The 17070-nt window shown below is 51.0% G+C and overlaps 1 protein-coding gene across 8 annotated transcripts in view; it reads right to left on the bottom strand.

Annotated features, from left to right (window-relative positions):
* Positions 1-17070, bottom strand: part of RNF157 (ring finger protein 157) — a 120617-nt gene that overhangs the window by 39489 nt on the left and 64058 nt on the right. For 7 of the 8 annotated variants that reach the window (XM_075903616.1, XM_075903614.1, XM_075903618.1 and 4 more), the window contains 3 exons: positions 5525-5613; positions 1148-1294; positions 8-125 (listed from right to left, as the gene is read on the bottom strand). In XM_075903616.1, coding sequence (XP_075759731.1) covers positions 8-125; positions 1148-1294; positions 5525-5613 — 354 coding nt within the window. Of the gene's footprint in view, positions 1-7; positions 126-1147; positions 1295-1608; positions 3313-5524; positions 5614-17070 lie in introns of those variants that run through there. The other variant, XM_075903620.1, reaches the window with a different exon arrangement.

Below are 17070 nucleotides of genomic sequence, written 5' to 3'. Positions count from 1 at the left end.
GGCTTACCTCCTCTTCTGCCCACTCAGACGGATCGACGGTGTGGGAGGGGACGCAGAACTGCTGACACACCCCTCGTTTGTAATGGACCGTCTCTGACTGCAGGCTGGTGTCTTTGGGGAGGTAGCTGCCAAGCAGAGGACGACAGAGTTAGTCCCTGGCTGTGCATGCTCGCTATGCTTACGCAGTGCATCCGTTCGCTCCAGCCAGTGCTCCCCAACACAAGGCAGACACGAGCCACCTCCTCCCAGGTCTTCTGTGGGCCATCTGGGTTTGGTCCCATCACTCCCTATCTGGGGTGGCTGAAGGCTGGGAGCCCAGTGAGGGCCAAAGGTATTTCAGGCGTGTTTTGAGATCCCACCAACCATCCAGGATGGGGAGAGATCAGCATGTGGTCACTCCCATTGGCAAGATGGAGACACTTTGTCAAGGCCTAATGGTCCTACAGGGGGCCACCAGCTCAGCACACCTCAGCCTTGTGTCAGGGGAAGCCCAGCGAAGGAGCATCTCTGAGGCCTTACTCCATCCTCTCGCGTGCCCTCACCTCAGCACAGAGGTGGGGTGACAAGAGCTGGGGGCAGGGAGGACTGGAAATAAGATGCAGGCAGTCTAGGACTCTCAACTCACTGGAGGGAAATAAAGCCGCAGGAGGTGCTCTGGCCTGGCTCTATGGGAAGCTGTACTAGCCAAGGGCCAGGGGAAAGCCACGCACCTGGGCCCCTCTGGTTCTTGGAAGAAATGCCTCTCCCAGGCCTCTCATGCCCAGGGGCGTAGTGAGGGAGGGACAGGGGGCGGGGCAGTGCCACCCGGGCGCCACACTAGGGGGGCACCAATTTAGTCCCCCTCCATTCCCTCCATCATCCCTTGGCACGCCTGCTCCTCTTTCACCCACCACCGCAGGCTGGAGCCTCCGCCCCACCTCTCTGCCCCCAGCCCCACTCTCCTCTATCTCCGCCCACGAGTTAGAGCATGCAGGGGCCCAGCCTCAGACTGGAAGGGGGGAGACATGGCACTAGCTCCCCACCGCGGGTCGGGCTCAGCCGTGAGCCAGGTTCGAGGCCCTGTTGCATGGCAGTGGCAGGGTGCAAATTTTACTTTTGTCCCTGGGCGCATACACTGTCGCTACGCCTCTGCCCACGCCCTTCTCACCTGGCTACTCCATTCTGGAATTCTTCAGTGGCTTGGTAATAAATGGTGATTGCCACCCGGGCGTCGGTGTCAAAGGTGAACTCCACATTGTAGTGGACCTTGGCTTTGCTGACTTCCTCTCCAGGGGTCTTCACTTCCTCTGCACACCTGGCAAATCCCAGAGGGAGTCAGAATTTACCCGGCACCCAGAATTCCCCCAGATCACTGTGAAAGGCTCTGGAGCACAAAGTAACCACTCTGGGGAAAACTGGAGCTGCCACCCCCTTCCCTCTGATCAGGGAAAGCCAGTAAGTGACAGAGCCACAATGGGATCCATCCAGGGACTGGCCCAGCAACAAACCCCAGCCATGGGCAAGAAGAGGGGACACCAGCAACCAAAGGGCTGTGAGGGGAATGAAGTGGGCCCCAGTGCTGTGTAACAACTGGGGCGTTACTGCCAGAGATTGTATAAATCCAACCACCTGCCAACAAGAGCTCGCTTCCGCCCCATCCCGCATCCAGTGTGAGGCTGACGCTACCCAGCAAACAAGAGCAAGAAGCTTGTGTGGCCGGGAGAGTCAACTTAAAATCCAAAAGATTCTTCTGAGCTTTGGTCTGGATGCAAGGACTAGAGGGCTGCCCCATGGAGAGCAAACAGCTGGTGTTGTGCAAAAGAGCAAAGCGCTGACCCACTGGATTGCTCCGGGCTGGTTCCCCACTCGGGTGTTGAGCCGCTCTCTGGAGCCCTGCTATACCTTGGCTTTGCTCACTGCAATGAACCCCCATTTGCACTCACAGAGCAAGTGAGGGCTCTGCTCATTCTGAACGGCTCTGCCTCCGTGCCAGGGCGCACGTGCTGCTGGGAGGTGCTGGGCCAGCTGAGGAGAGCAAGGACGTAGCCAACAGCTGACTAGGCAAATGCGCATGGCAGGGGAGAGGCAGTTTTCCTAAGATTCTGAGCGGCGGTTAGAGCCCAGTTCTGTGCCACACGCCACACTGGACAAAGAGCTCCACCATTCCTGTGTGCTTACCTGTCCCCTGCTGCCACGGCTCCCAATCAGTTACGCCCTATAAAACCCTGAGATGTGAATATTAACTGTCTGTCCTCATGCTGAGACTCAATATATAAACTGCAGCACCCTTCTGAGCCTGTTATAATGTCTTCCACCCTCAGGTCCCAAACTACCTGCCATGCCCTGATGGGCTAAGCCTCTCCAGGCCCCTGTGCAGTAGCTATATATCATGACCCCAATGAACAGAGAGCAAAACTGAGGTGCACAGAGGAAAAATGACTTGCCCCGGGTCTTGCAATGAATCAGTGGCAGAACTGAGCACAGAGACCACGTCTTACTCCTACTCCAGTGCTTTAACCACTAGAGCACATTGCTGCCCTTCTTTCTAATAGCACCATTTGGAAAGTAACTGCAAAGAGAGGTGTAAACGCCACATAATCCAGCCGACGTCAGGAACATGACGGACCAGATGCAGAATGGTACAGAACTCCCTTTGTTTACCCAACAGGCCAGCGACATGTCCCAGTGACTTGCACACTCGGGGAATTTGGAAGATGAAAGAGAAAACAAAAGTGGCTTGGAAGAGACACAAAGCTGATGCTGGCAGGAGCCAGCTTCCCCTGTAAGCCATCGCCACCCTGCTTTTAAGAAGCCTCAGGTTTGCACCTCACGACAGTCATGGGTTTCCCAGGCCTGTCCCACTTTGACCCCACGACCCCGGCCTGGTGGAAGCAGATCATTTCCCATGCCAACTTGGCCACATTAAACTTTCAGCCGAGTCCTAGAGATGCTCAGGATGAAAGGGCAGCAGCTTTGCCAGGACTTTTGTCTCCTCCTGGATACAAACCGCCCTCTCTACCCAGGCCCCCTTTGGCTGCAGGGAGCTGGAGCTACAATCCCCAGCATGGCAGTAGCAAGGGCACGAGCAGCACTGGCCACCCGACTGCCCGCTCTGGTTTGGCCCATGCACCAATGTCACCAGCAGCGCTGTTCCTCCACTCCACTGCCATGGGCAATCCCCTCTTGTGTCCGCACTCGCGGCCGCACTTCCTCAGCCTTTTCTTTCCATGCGCCACCCCCAGATAGATGTTTACTTCTGGCCCAGATACATCCTCCCCTAACCAGCAGCACAGGCAGCAGAGAAAAATCCATGTGTTCACGCTAACGGGCCACCTGATCACTTCCATTCCCTCCCTCTCCCCTCTTCTCTTTTGCTTCCCACCCAGCCCCAAGTTTCACTCCCCCCTTTTCTCTCCCTCAGGTTTTAAAAAAAACAGGTATTCAGCCATAGCCCCGCTTCATCAGATGCCTCCAGCCGCCCCCCCCCCCCTTCTGCCCAATGCAGCCTGCGACTCCCCTGGGCACGTTACTGCCCCCAGCTTCACCCTGTGGTCACCTCAAGTCAGTCTCAAAGGTAGCTGCTACTTGGCCATCGATCTAGGGGTGGGAATGGCGAGCCCAGAGCAGCACCTTGGAGACAGTTTCTACTACACAGAACCGGACAACAGTCGCCCCCTCCCCGAAGCCCACCTCTTGTCACCCGGTCACCCAGCCTCCGTGCAAGGGGGGCACTGAAAGCCTAGGTCACGTGTGACCACTGCGTGTGCACGTGACGGTGTAATGGGCTTGGGCCTCAAGCTCTCCGTTTGCACTGGGCAATGGTATAGGCACATCTCTGCCCAGTTCCCTGCTCTGACGCACGCCTGGCTGATTAGAACTGGGGAGACACAGGGAGAGAAGGGCAAAGAGAAATAACGGTTGCAGCGTGTCCCAGAAAGGAAGGCAGGTTAGAGAGAAGCTGGTCTATGGTGGCCCTGTGGCATTGCTGGCCCCCGGCTTTTACTATGTCACGTCTGCCCGCCAGGCCTGAACTCTGCGCTGCTGCTTTTCATTTGGTTCCCATCGCTGGTTGCAGCCCTAGCAGTGGGAGAAGGATCAGCTCCATCTTGCTCCTGCAAAGCAGGTGGGAAGGTGAAAATCCAAGAGGCTAATAATGGGGTGGGGGGATTTGTCCTATGGCACCACCATTCACCTTCAGTTCTCCACTGAGAACACGGTTAGTCCTCTTGGCAGGCTGGTAGATGGGTGGCTCTAAGCACACCAAAAAGATTAGGGGGCTGGAGCACATGACCTATGAGGGATCTGGGCTTATTTAGTCTGCAAAAGAGAAGAGCGAGGGGGGATTTGATAGCAGCCTTCAACTTCCTGAAGGGAGGTTCCAAAGAGGCTGGAGAGAGGCGGTTCTCAGTAGTGACTGGATGGCAGAAGAGGAGCAATGGTCTCAAGTTACAATGGGGGAGGTCTAGGGTGGATATTAGGAAAAACTATTTCCCTAGGAGGGTGAAGCACTGGGATGGGTTCCCTAGGGAGGGGGTGGAATCTCCAGCCCTAGAGGTTTTTAAGTCCTGGCTTGACAAAGCCCTGGCTGGGATGATTTCGTTGGGGTTGGTCCTGCTGTGGGCAGGGGCTGGACTCGCTGACTCCTGAGGTCTCTTCCAGCCCTGGGATTCTATGAGTCTATGATTCTGTGCCAGAGGGGAGCTGACTCCTCCACTCATGAGCTTCCCTTCACCAACCAAGTGTAAAGGGGATTCAGCCCTTATTCCTTCTAGTCAGAGCCACTCCTGAGTGGAATGAATGTTCTGTGCACCAGCGTGGAGGTGATGTGACACGGAGGGGCTGGGCAACACATCACCTTCTTATTGGTGCACATAAAGTTCATGTGGCAGGGATGGGGCTGAGGGGTTCTGAGTGTGGGAGGGGGCCCAGGGCTGCAGTAGTAGGTTGGGGTGCAGAAGTGTGAGGGTTCTGTCTGGGGATGCGGGCTCTGGGTTGGGGCCAGCGATAAGGGGCTCAGGGCTGGAACAGTGGGTTGGGGTGCAAGACCTCTGGCTGGGGATGCAGACTCTAGGGCGGGGCTGGGTTAAGAGGTTTGGGGTAAAGGAGGGTGCTCTGGGGCTTCTGCAAGGAGAGAAGACTCCCCCCATCTCTTTTTCCTTGCAGCAGCACCTTGAGAGGCACGGGTTCAGGCTGTTCCCTCCCCCTATGGCAGGCCAGAGGCTGGACTAGGTTGAGGTTGGGGCAGCCTCCTCCAGCTAACTAGGCAGCTGCATAGCTTACAGGAAACGTAGGTCAAGGCCCAGTCCTGCTAGATCCCTTCCTAAATCCCCTCCCAGCCCAGTGCCACAAGCCTTGCTTTACCTCAGATACATGGGCAGGCGCAGAGCTCCCTCTGGAGGTGTTTCGGGGCACTACCACATGGGTGGATTTGCCACTGTTCAGCTGATGCTGGCATGTAACTGGTTAAGCCACTGGGAGGCTGCAAGTTGGAGCAGGATTCCCAGCCAAACCATATAATCCCTCACCTCCACAAATTGGGACTCACTTGACTAGGCGCAGAGTGTCCTTTCGGATGTTGATTAAACTCCTGAGTGTCTTCACTGGCTCCTGGGGGGGTGGGGCAGCATAAGGAAACTAGGGTGAAAAGAGAAAATTGAAAGAAGTTGATTTTTGTAGCACCGGGTCACCTAAGTCAAGATCACTCATTCTGCAGCAGGCCTGGCTGCCAGCGCTTGCCATGCCGGGGCTACAGACCTTATCTCTGCAACAGGACAAAGCCCCTTCCCCGTACCACCAGCCCCAGCTTAAAAAAAATCAGGATTCTGGCCCCCTGAAAGTCATGAGGTCGGCTTAGGAGCCAGGAGATTTTTACAAGAACGGTAACACATATTGGGTCTTCCTGTTTGCTGAGACTTCCATGGTCACATATTCCAGTTTTCACTCAAGCCACAAGGTCCAGAGACCCACTTTGTCACTTTTACCCAGAAACCCAGATTCACCAAATTCCCTGGTTCCAGAGCCCGGGGCTATAAGAACAGTACCACACAAGTGCCACAAGCCACCACAATGGCAAGTGCCAGCAGCTGTCCTGCACATGGGCCAGGTTTTCCATGCAAACCAGCGAGCAGGTGTGGTTGTAAAGTTCTAGGGAAGTGGGTTGGTTTCTGCCTTTGATTTCCCACTCCTTTGCATAGGGAGATAAAGCATCTTTGAGATTCTGATCCATTCCCACTCCTTCCCCCCCCCCCCCGCACCGCTCTCTTCCCCACCAACCCTTTGCTGGAGTCTAATGTGTCCAGCATGCTAATGGTGGGTATTTTTAGACTGCTGATACTGCAGAACACACTCTCCGATGAGGATCAGGGGACAGAGCATATTCTCTGCCTGGCTGCTATGGAATGAATACCAATTTGCCCATTTAACCAGCTGCTCCCCCAAGACATCTGGGAAGAAATGGCATCCCCATTAGCCGCACTGAGAGGTGCCGATGAAGAGCAATCCCACTCAGGAGGGCATCAGACTCAGGAAGGGAGGGGCCAAGGCATCCTGGATCCACACAGAATTAATGCCTGGGGGATGGCAGACTCTGCAACCGCGCACATAGGTGACCTTGAGCACCAGAGCTGCATGCTCAGGCTGGCTGCTGCTCACAGGGGCGACAGTGGGTCAGAGCAGCTCCCCTAGGTCTGAGATCACCAGGGAGTGGCCACAGGGGTGGAAAAGATGGTGGATGCTGACGGGCTCAGAGACGCATGTCTCGGCAGCCGATTGCATCACTTCGCCACACACTCCCCTTCGAGGTCTGCTCCTTCTCGCCCACCCGGGGGCATGAGCCTCTAAAGGTGCCAAGGTTCCACAGGGCCATGGTCCAGCCCCTCTGCAAGGCTGGCTGGATCCAAAGTGGCCTTGGCACAGCCCAGCAGCTCTGGAGAAGACTCACAATCCCTTCCACAGCTTCCCCTGACCAAGTCAGCAAGGAGGTGCAACCAGAAAACAGAGCAAGGGGGCACAGCAGTGTAACTGCACCAACATGGCACACAGTGGGGGCAACTGGAGTGTAAGTTACACCATTTAATATCTTGTAGGGGAGCAAAGCCAGGCCCTGCCCAGTGCGAGGCCAGTTGCCATGCAGCTTTCACATTCCAGCCTCATTTCCTGGGGGCTAACAGCTTGTGTTTGCTCTTTTCAAGTTTCCATTGTATCCTGTTCTCTCCAGCGAAGACCAACCGAAGGCTGTAGAGTAGACTCAGACATGCATCAAAACACTGCAGACAAATGCTGGCAGGAGTCACACAGGGAACAGTTGGACTCGGGGATGCTCTTGGTGGTTTTGATACCATCGCGGCCAATTGTTCTGTGTTTATTTAAATGTATGGATTAAAAAAATCTTGGAAAAAATGGAGCCCATTCTGATCACAGTTGCTGGTATAAATCAGGAGTAGTTCCTGTGTGAGACTCGGGTAAGGGAGAGAGAACTCTGCCCCCGAAGAGTTCAAAGACTAGCTCTGTTAGCTGCTCTCTTTCTGTCCCTCCTTTGTTCGAGAAGACAGACAATGCCAGCTCACATACTGCAAGTGGCTTTTACAAGGCTTTGTTTGTTCCGGCTGTGAGGCTGTTCAAAAGGAAACTGGGGACCCGTGCTCCACATTCACCTTTCAGATTCCATCAGCGACTGCACCGCTCAGCAGCAGGCTGGTACATGCCTCAGACATGCACGGATGAGGCTGCTGTCACGCCAGCTGGGCTTGATGCTGCCTGCACTGCCGTGGAGGTACTATATGCAGGGTGCACACACACTTGGGAAAACAGGAGTGAACACACTGGAACAGAGCTGTCTTTCTCCTTTGCTGCTCCATTGTGGTAGAGCACAGAGGGAGGAGAGATACACGGTGCAAGGCACTGCACGCACCACAGAGAGTCCCCGCCCCAGAGAACTTACAGTTGCATTTGTTTAATTCAGCTGCCAGTTCCAAACAGAGAGTGCCAGACTGCCAACTCCAGGGAGACTTTTCCCACGATAAATCTGGCACCCGACCCTCAATGTAAGTCAGTGGGAATCGGGCAAAGCTCCCAGAGAGCTGTGGGACCCCAAGCTTGTGAGCCACAAAATACCTTCCTCTGCACAGACTCGCTCTCCTCTGGGAATGTTTAAAGTTATGAGTGGAATCAGCAGGGCAGGGCAGGGCATGCTCCTCAAGCCACACCTGGACCCCTTAATGATGCTCCTAAGTGGGGAGAGAGCAAGGTGCACACAGGCCCTGGTCAGCAGATCTGTGCCAACAGCCTCTTTATTTGAAATGTTTTGGCGCCACCGAGTGGAGAAATTGCATTGTTACCTTAAACCACCACAATTAGGCACGGCTCTCCTAACCAGGCTGGCAACTGAACAGAGCCAGCCGTACTGGAAACAGGCATAACTCCAGGCAGTGGAGTTCCACCTTCTTCCACTCTGTTTCACTAGCTAAAGTCTCTGACTCTCCACTTGCAAGAAGTTTTTTCGTGCAGAATTTGCCTGAAGCCAGGGGGATGGATTAGAAGGGACATTAGACCTGTTTGGCAAACCCAGATGGGATAAGCAGGCTGCTGTGACCCATTAATGAGGAGTCAGGCCTGGCCAAAGACTCTGCTCTCATTTCAGTTCATGGAACATTTTCAAAGCTGGGAGATGGCAAATCAGAACTGAAACAAACCTTCTCCCCACAAAATGCTTTCCTATTTAAAACCGTTTCCTGCTACCAAAGAAACCATCATGCCCTTGAATCCTCCATAGCTGTAATCCAATGCAAGGAAAGTGTCTTACATGGCGGACTCGGGTCCTGCTCCTTTCACCTCTTGTTTCATGAAATCAGGGAAGTAGACGAGTGGAATGGACTTTGGGAAGTCATCATATCCAGTCCCCTCCTTGTCATCATATCCCACCTGTTCTTAAAAGCAGGGGATTTGAAAGCCCTCTTCGAGAGCCTGTTCCAGAGCCTAATTTCCTTTCAGATTAGAACATTTTTCCTAATATCAAACCTAAACCTCCCTTGAAACAAATTATGCCCTTTAACTCCTTACAAACTGACTGGTTAATAATTTGTTCCACTATCTTTCCAGGTATCAAAGCGAAGCTGACTAGTCTCTAATTCCCCTGGTCCTCTGTGGTCTCCTTTTGAAAGAGAGGTCCTATGCTTGCCCTTCACTGGTCCTCTGGGACCTCACACATTCTCCAGGACTTCTCACAGATAACTGCGCTGGCTTGTTCCTTAAGCATCCCTAAGATCATCAGGCCCTGCTCACTTAAATACATCAGACTTATCTAAATGGTCCTTAGCCTGCTCTTTCCCTGTTTTGGCTTGCATTCCTTCTCCATTGTTGTTAATATTAATTACACAGAGTATTTGGTCAACATTAACCTTTTTAGTGGAGACAGAAGTAAAAGATATTAATTTACTTTACATTAATTATTAGTACATTACATTACTTCAACACCAAATAGTGGACCTACACTTTCCTCTCTCTCTTATTCCTAAAATATTTAAAGATAATCTTATTGCTTTGTCTGTCCCTTGCTATGTGCAACTCATTTTGTGCCTTAGCCTTTCTAAATTTGTCCCTACCCACCTGAGGTATTCTTTTGCCCTCTCCATAGTAATTTGTTTCTACTTTTTGTAGAATTCCTTTTTGATGTTTAGGTCATTATATATCTCCTTATTGAATCATGTTATGTCTTCTTATCTTTCTTTCACATCACAAAAATTTGTAGTTTAATGGGGTCGCCTCAAGAAACTGCCAATTCCTTTTCCCTTAGTTTTTATTGCCATTGGACCCTACCTACCAATTCTCTGTCTTTGTTAAAGTCTGTTTTTAAAAGATACATTACAATTTCAAAAAGTGCAAAGCAGGACAGCAAAAATTATTAGGAGTATTGATCTGTTTCCATATGAGGAGAGTATAAAAAGAATGAGAATATTCAGGTTAGAAGAGATGACTCAGAGGGGATATGATAGACATCTATAAAATCGTAACTAGTGCAGAGAAAGTGAATAAGGAAGTGTTAGTTACCCCTTCACATAACACAAGAACCAGAGTCACAAAAAAAGAAAAAATAATAGGCAGCAGGTTTAAAACAAACAAAAGGAGGCACTTCTTTACACAGCGCACTGTCAACCTGTGGAACTCTTTGCCAGTGGATGTTGTGAAGGCTAAAACCATAAGGCTACGTCTACACTGCAGGGTTTTTGCACAAAAACTTGCAGAGGGTCTACACTGCACACGTGTTCTTGCACAAGTAAATTTAAAGTAAATTGTCGGAAAATAGGGCTTCTTGAGCAAGAGTTATTCCTTTCCCCACGAGGAATAAGCCTTCTTGCGCAAGAGTTCTTCCACAAGAAGGCAGTGTGGACTTGTGCAAGAAAGCCCTATGGCTAAAATGGCTATGAGAGCTTTCTTGCGCAAGAAAGCATCCACACTGCCATGGACACTCTTGTGCAAAAGCACATCTCTTCCACAAAAGCACATGGCAGTGTGGATGCACTCTTGTGCAAGACCTTTTACACAAGAACTCTTGTGCAAAACAGTTCTTGCGCAAGAAGCCTGCGGTGTAGATATAGCCTAACAGGCTTCAAAAAAGAACTAGATAAGATCCTAGAGGATAGGTCCATCAATGACTATTAAGCAGAATGGGCAGGGATGCCAGAAGCTGGGGTGGACAACAGGGAACTGGATTTGATAACTGACCTGTTCTGTTTATGCACTTTGAAGCACCTGGCATTGGCCTCTGTTGGAAGACAGGACTGGGCTAGATGGACCATGTTCAGACCCAACATGGCTGTTCTTATGCTTTTTTTGAAGTCTATTTTCCTTATTCTGCTCCACGCTCTCCTTTTTTCCCCCTTAGAATCGTGAAATCTATCATTTTCCAATCACTTTCATCCACATTGCCTTTCTCTTTTTTATTCATTACCAATTCCTCCCTTTTGGTGAGAATCAAATCTAAAATGGCTTTGCTCCAGTTACCTCCTTCACTGCTGAAACAATGGGCTCACTCGGAAACCCGCCATCATGCGTGGGTCTCTTGTGGAGAGGGAGGCTGTGCCTCCCCAAACACTCTAATGTGGTTCCACCCACACTCCATCCCCTGGCCAAGCCCCCTCCAGCTGTTCCCAGAACTGGCCAGCCCACGGGGGTCTCAGGGCAGCTGATGCTGTTCCTGCTAATTTTTCCCACTCCTGAGCAGAATGAATTTTCTAATGTGGACCACTGTAGAAGTGATGTGCAACATGTGGGAGTTGGGCCCAGGGGTTCTGAGTGAGAGAGGGTTCAGGGCTGGGGCAGAAGGTTAGGGTGAAAGGTGAAAGGTCTTTAGGGTGAGGCTTGTGATGGTCCCCCCATTTTTTATGAAAATTGGTTTATGAATATTAATATGCATAAATCAGTGATGCTTTAAATAAAATGCCTCATGTAACCTATCAATTTTGATGTTACAATCAGTTGGATCTGTATATCCCATTTTGGTGTATGTAGCATTTCTGTCTGAGAAGTTAAAAATATGAAGTATGAGACTATTTATACTTTTCAATGTGCTAATGAGAACCATTACTGGTTCACACCCCCCAAGCCTTAATGATTGGACAATCAGCTTAGCGACTGGTAAACAGCCTTGTTTGTCCTGTAAGTCCAAAGGTGATTGGACTAGTAAGACATGTGATCATACCACCTGGTACCATGCAGGGAGGGAAGGAGGGAGGTAGAGAGTGTGTGTGTGTGTGTGTGCGTGCGTGCGCGCGCATGTGTGTGTGTCCATTCCACCTGGTACCACAGAGGGAGGGAGGGAGGGAGCGTGTGTGTGTAAAGGTTCCTGGGGGAAAGACTATTTAAGCAATGGGAAGCCATCAGCCCTCGTCTTTGGCTGGAAAACCTGGAAAAGATACAAAGGGCTAGAGACCCAGGTCAGGGCAAAAAAGTCTCTGACCTGAAGATTACGCCTACAACAGTGGTTCTCTAAGTGCAGTCTGCAGACCACTAGTAGTTCGCAGCCATCTTACAGGTGGTCTGCAGGAAGGGCACCAGGGCTGGTCTTACTACGATGCAAACTGAGGCGGCCACCTCAGGTGCCAGACTGTGCGGGGGCGCAACTAGAACCCAGAGAATTGAGACCTTTCAAAGTTTTAGCCCAACCAAGGAGGTATGGGGGCGTCATTTGAGCTCCCCACCTCAGGTGCCAAAATGTTGTGTGCTGGCCCTGAAGGGCACCCCAAAATGGCATCTCTCTAACCACCGCTCTGTGGCCCGAGGTCTGGCTGCTTGCTCTCTCTGTCAGCCCAGGGCACATGCAGTGTCCCCCAATAGCAGCCCACCCCTGCCAACAATGCCTCGTTACCTGCTACAGCTCACACCACAGCATAGAACCCCACACCCATCTGGCCCTTTGAGACCTCACAAGACTGGGATGGGTGGGGGGTGGAGGAGGCGGAAGTGATGCCGAGGATGACAGCGGACTCAGGAAGTGCATCGCGGTGGCAGCCGGGCCCACAGGCAGGCATTGTGAACACCAGAGTGGGAGGTGAGGGAGGCGTGGAATGAACTATTTCTTCATTGCTCCAGGCTGGGACTCTTCCATGGCCCACAGCAACTCAGAGCACAGGCCTTGGCTCCCTGCTTCTCCCCTATATCATCCGGGTCCAGTTGCTCTGGGCCCCAGGGAGCGGCATGTTTCCATGGGGGTTCCTCCTACCCTCATTGGGACCCTTAGGGCCAGGCTGCCATGGTTCTGTGCCTCTGGCCAGCTGGGGGAGGGGGGCAGCTCCTATGGGAAGCCCTGAGCTTCAGTCCTCCCTGTCCCTTCCCCTCATCCTGTGGGGCTGGAGCACCACAGTGAAGTGAGGTGTCTCAGCTGAGGGCCATATCAGAGAGGGTTGGGGGTGTTTGGAGTTTTTTTGCTTCTCACTAGTGTGGTCCCCAACTGATTTTTCTGTGGGTCAGTGGCCTCCAACCCAAAAAAGGTTCCCCATCTCTGCCATAAACAAAGAAAACATTGTAACCTTTTTTGATGGACATAAATTAATATTGTACTTTTTACTTTATTTACAATGAAGTTTAATAAACTAACATGAGAAAGCTAAAATGCTTAATCTAACCATTCACTCTAGCTGCAGCACTAGCAAAATGGCTCAGGAATAATTATGTAATTAACAGTGAATTTCCATTAGCAACTGGAGGTCCACAGAAATGTTTGCATTTAGCTAGGTGGTCCACAGGCCAAAAGGTTTGAGAACCACTGGCCTAGAACAAAAACAGTTCTTTTAGGGTAAGAATTTGCTTGGAATAAGCTTTTTAGTGAAACAGCACTAGCTATGCATTTTCTTTTCATTTTCACTAAGAAACTTACTTTGATCTGTCTGTTTTCCCTTGCAATCACTTAAATCCTGCTGCTTGCACTTATAAAAACACTTTCATTTTCTATTGGGCAAACATCCTTATGAACTTTCCTTGTGTAAAATGTTTACACAAAGATGGATTTATTCGGGGGTTTGATCTCCTGGGTGCTGCGAAGAACAATCCCAAGAGGTCTTCTGTGATCACACCCTATCAAAGGGCTGGTATTGAGGGACTCAGGGCTGGAACAGGGGGTTGGTGTGCAAAAATCTCTAATGGGGGTTGCATGCTCTGGGGTGGGGCTGATGAGATGGGTGTGCAAGGGGCAGCTCCAGATTTGTGATGGAGCTCAGGGCTAATGTGCAGGAAGGACTACAGGCTTGAGGTTGGAGGTGTGGGCTTTGGAGGGTGCAGGAGGGTGCTCATGACTGGGGAAGGGTTCAAGGTGAGGCAGAGTGTTGGGGCCTGGTCTATCTGGGCATCTCCCTGCCAGGGCTTAATTGCCTCTGTGAGGGACTTAATGGGAAACCACATGGTCATGCAGTTTAGGGGAAATGTAGGCAGCTGGTGCTGGGGCTGCACTGCCCTCTAGGTGCTCACACTGCACTGTCTGAGACTGGCTGCCTGGAGCACTAGGGCTGGTAGTGCAGCACTAGAACTGCTGTGGGCTCCTGAGGGGGACAGAAAAGGAGTGGAAGGGCTTTTGGACTCAAGGAGAGGGCCAGGGGCCAAGCCTTCTGGTGGCCAGGTCACCACTTGCCCATGAGGCATCCCTATTTAGCTCATGCTTTTTCCCCACCTGCTTTGACTCTCAGCCTGGCATCAGTTTCACACTTTCCAATTCCACTGTCTTCTGCAAAGCTGGATTCATACACTGGTAGATCTGTGCAGAGAATCAACTAATCTAGGTAGTGCTGAATTGGCAATGAAAGAAGTGCCAGGGGCTTAAGCAATCAGATGCTGACACTGAAACAATAGTTTTACTTTTGTAACTGCAAGTCGAGAGGTGCTGGAGTTATAAATTGCCAAGCCTAGAGGTGCTGGGCTTGGCCCTGGCACAAATTCAACACTGCATCTAGGTTAGTTCTTCAATTGCACCTGCATCAACGAAGAACGGCAAGAGAGCTCGCATGAGAGAAAGCATAACATGCACATCTCCTCTAGTAGGCTACAGGGACTCCAGAACAGGATGGCTGACATGGAAATCTAAAGGTGCAATAAACAGATGTAAGCAGGGTCTGAAGGAATGCTTTCCTTACAGCTAGTTAGCAGGAGAAGAGACCCTGGGGTGTGCATATGTAAATACAATTTGCTCCTGCTCTGCATAGATCTGTTGGATATTCAGCAGACAGAGAGGTATTTTGCTCAGTGTAATCAACTCAATTTGTGACCCAACACCAGCTCTCTTTGTATTAATTGCAGGAAGAGCTGAAATACGGCTACCAAAGTTTGTAATTTTGTGGGATCAGAGAAAAGTAGGACTATGCTACATTATTCCAAAGGAAAGGACTCAGCAGAAAGAGCTTTGCTAAGCAGGGGATTGACTTTCAAAGCTCTATAAGAGTTTGGGGAAGGTCTTTCTGGTTATGAGGCTGCATACTCTCCTTTGTCTACACTCGTTTGCCCTGTTTCTCACCCCTGTTCAAAGAACACAGCTAAATAGCTATCATGAAGATTGTCTCTTCTTATGATAATTGTGTTGGGAGTTGTATTTCTGCTACTCTTCCTGCAAAGAGTGAAATCACTGGGAGTTGAAATCACAGAAGGCGGATGGGCTGAAATGAAGTCACAGCCAAGAGATGGATGACAGCAGACTGTGATTGACAGCCAGCAGGGGGCACTGTAGCAATGCGACAAGTAGCCAGCAGCATGGCCAGCAGGGCGGCAGCGGAGTGGTGAGAGGAATGGCCAGCAGGGTGGCAGCGGAGAGGTGCAATGAATGGCCAGCAGGGCGGCAGCGGAGAGGTGAGACAAATGGCCAGCATGGCAGCCATGGAGAGCAGTGAGCAGGCAGATGTTGAGTGACCAGCTGAGTAAGATGCCACTTTACCTTCCTCCCTCCCCAGGATGGGAGGTGAACTCTGAAGAGGCACTGCTGAACTCTGGTCTGCCCTGACCAAGGGCAGTGACTGTGAGCGGGATGCAGAGAAGGGCTGGGCACATGAAGGGGACATTTACATTGCTGGACTTAAGAACCCGAGAGGAAAGAACACTGTCCAACCTCGCTGGGTGGGATTTTTGCTCCTGCTTTAGGTTTATGAACCATGTTTGTGGTGTTTTCCCAAATTAATGACAACTTTCTTCCCTCTCTTTTACTATGCTTCTTTTCTACACTCAGACTCTCTGCTTGTGTAACTGCCACCAGGCAGATTTAAACCTGGGATCTCTGAAGTGGGGTATAGGAGCCTCTACCCTCTGAGCTAAAAGCCAGCTGGCTCCCAGCCTGTGCTGTAGAGGTCTCTTGGTCTTAACTGTTGCTGTGGTCTAGGTACCACTTGCATTGCTCAGTAACCACACTAGGGCTGTGTCTAGACTGGCAAGTTTTCTGCAAAGGCAGCTGCTTTTGCGGAAAAACTTGCCAGCTGTCTACACTGGCCCTTGAATTTCCGCAAGAACACTGACTTCCTACTGTCTGAAATCAGTGCTTGTGGAAATACTGTGCTGCTCCCGTTCGGGCAAAAGTCCTTTTGCGCAAAGCTTTTGCACAAAAGGGCCAGTGTAGACAGCTCAGATTTGTTTTGTGCAAAAAAGCCCCGATTGCGAAAATGGCGATTGGGGCTTTTTTGCGCAAAAGCGCATCTAGATTGGCCATGGATGCTTTTGCACAAAAGTGATTTTGCGGAAAAGCATCCGTGCCAATCTAGACGCTCTTTTCCGCAAATGCTTTTAACGGAAACATTTTCCGTTAAAAGCATTTGCGGAAAATCATGCCAGTGTAGACATAGCCTAGGTGTGTGGGTTACACTTGCAAGTAGGGAAGCACTGCCTCTCCGAGGCACCCAGGGGTGGGGTGTGAATTTCTCAGAGTACTGGGTGGGGTCTTGAGTCAATTCTGTGTTGGATGGATGGAAAGGAGCCCTTAGATCAGGGGTGGGGAACCTTAGGCCCAAGGGCTGGATGAGGTCCCTCCAGTTTGTCTGAATCTGTCCCCCAAGACTCAAGGCCCTCCCCCAGCATTAAGGAGCCTCCACTGGTGCTCCTTCTCCCCTCCCACTGCAGGGCTGGAGCACACATTTCTACTAGCCTGGGCCCCTCTAGGCTCTGGTGTGTGTGGAGAACATTGAGAGCATCTTTCTCCTTCTCAGGGTTGTTTGTTTTTTTAGCTTCTCACTTGTGTGCAGATCCTGACTGATTTTCTATGGGTCAGCAGCCCCTGACCCAAAAAAGGTTCCCCAGCCCTGCCTTAGATCTTGAACCCGGCCGGCTGCTGCTGGCTCCACCTAGCAGAAAGGTTACACAAGAGTAAGTTCTACAGTTCCCCAGCTTGCATCATTCCACAGTCTCATCGACACTTTGGACTGATTCTGGCCACACTTCCGGAAGATTCCCACCACTGTAACACTGCTGATCTCCTTGGAGTGGCTCCTGGTTTTCCCCATTGTAGCAAGCAGACTCTAATCCTTTATTCTGTTGCGTTAAATCAGCTCTGTGCTAACACAGCTATGTCTAGAGCTTGAGGTGATTGTATTAAAGAACATTTTTTCCTGGTAGGCCAGTAAGTGATTTGCTACTGGA

This window comes from Pelodiscus sinensis, chromosome 20, assembly GCF_049634645.1.
Source record: "Pelodiscus sinensis isolate JC-2024 chromosome 20, ASM4963464v1, whole genome shotgun sequence".
Lineage (NCBI taxonomy): Eukaryota > Metazoa > Chordata > Testudines > Trionychidae > Pelodiscus > Pelodiscus sinensis.
The sequence above is the reverse complement of the archived record's forward strand: the minus strand, read 5'-3'. Positions and strand labels throughout refer to the sequence as shown.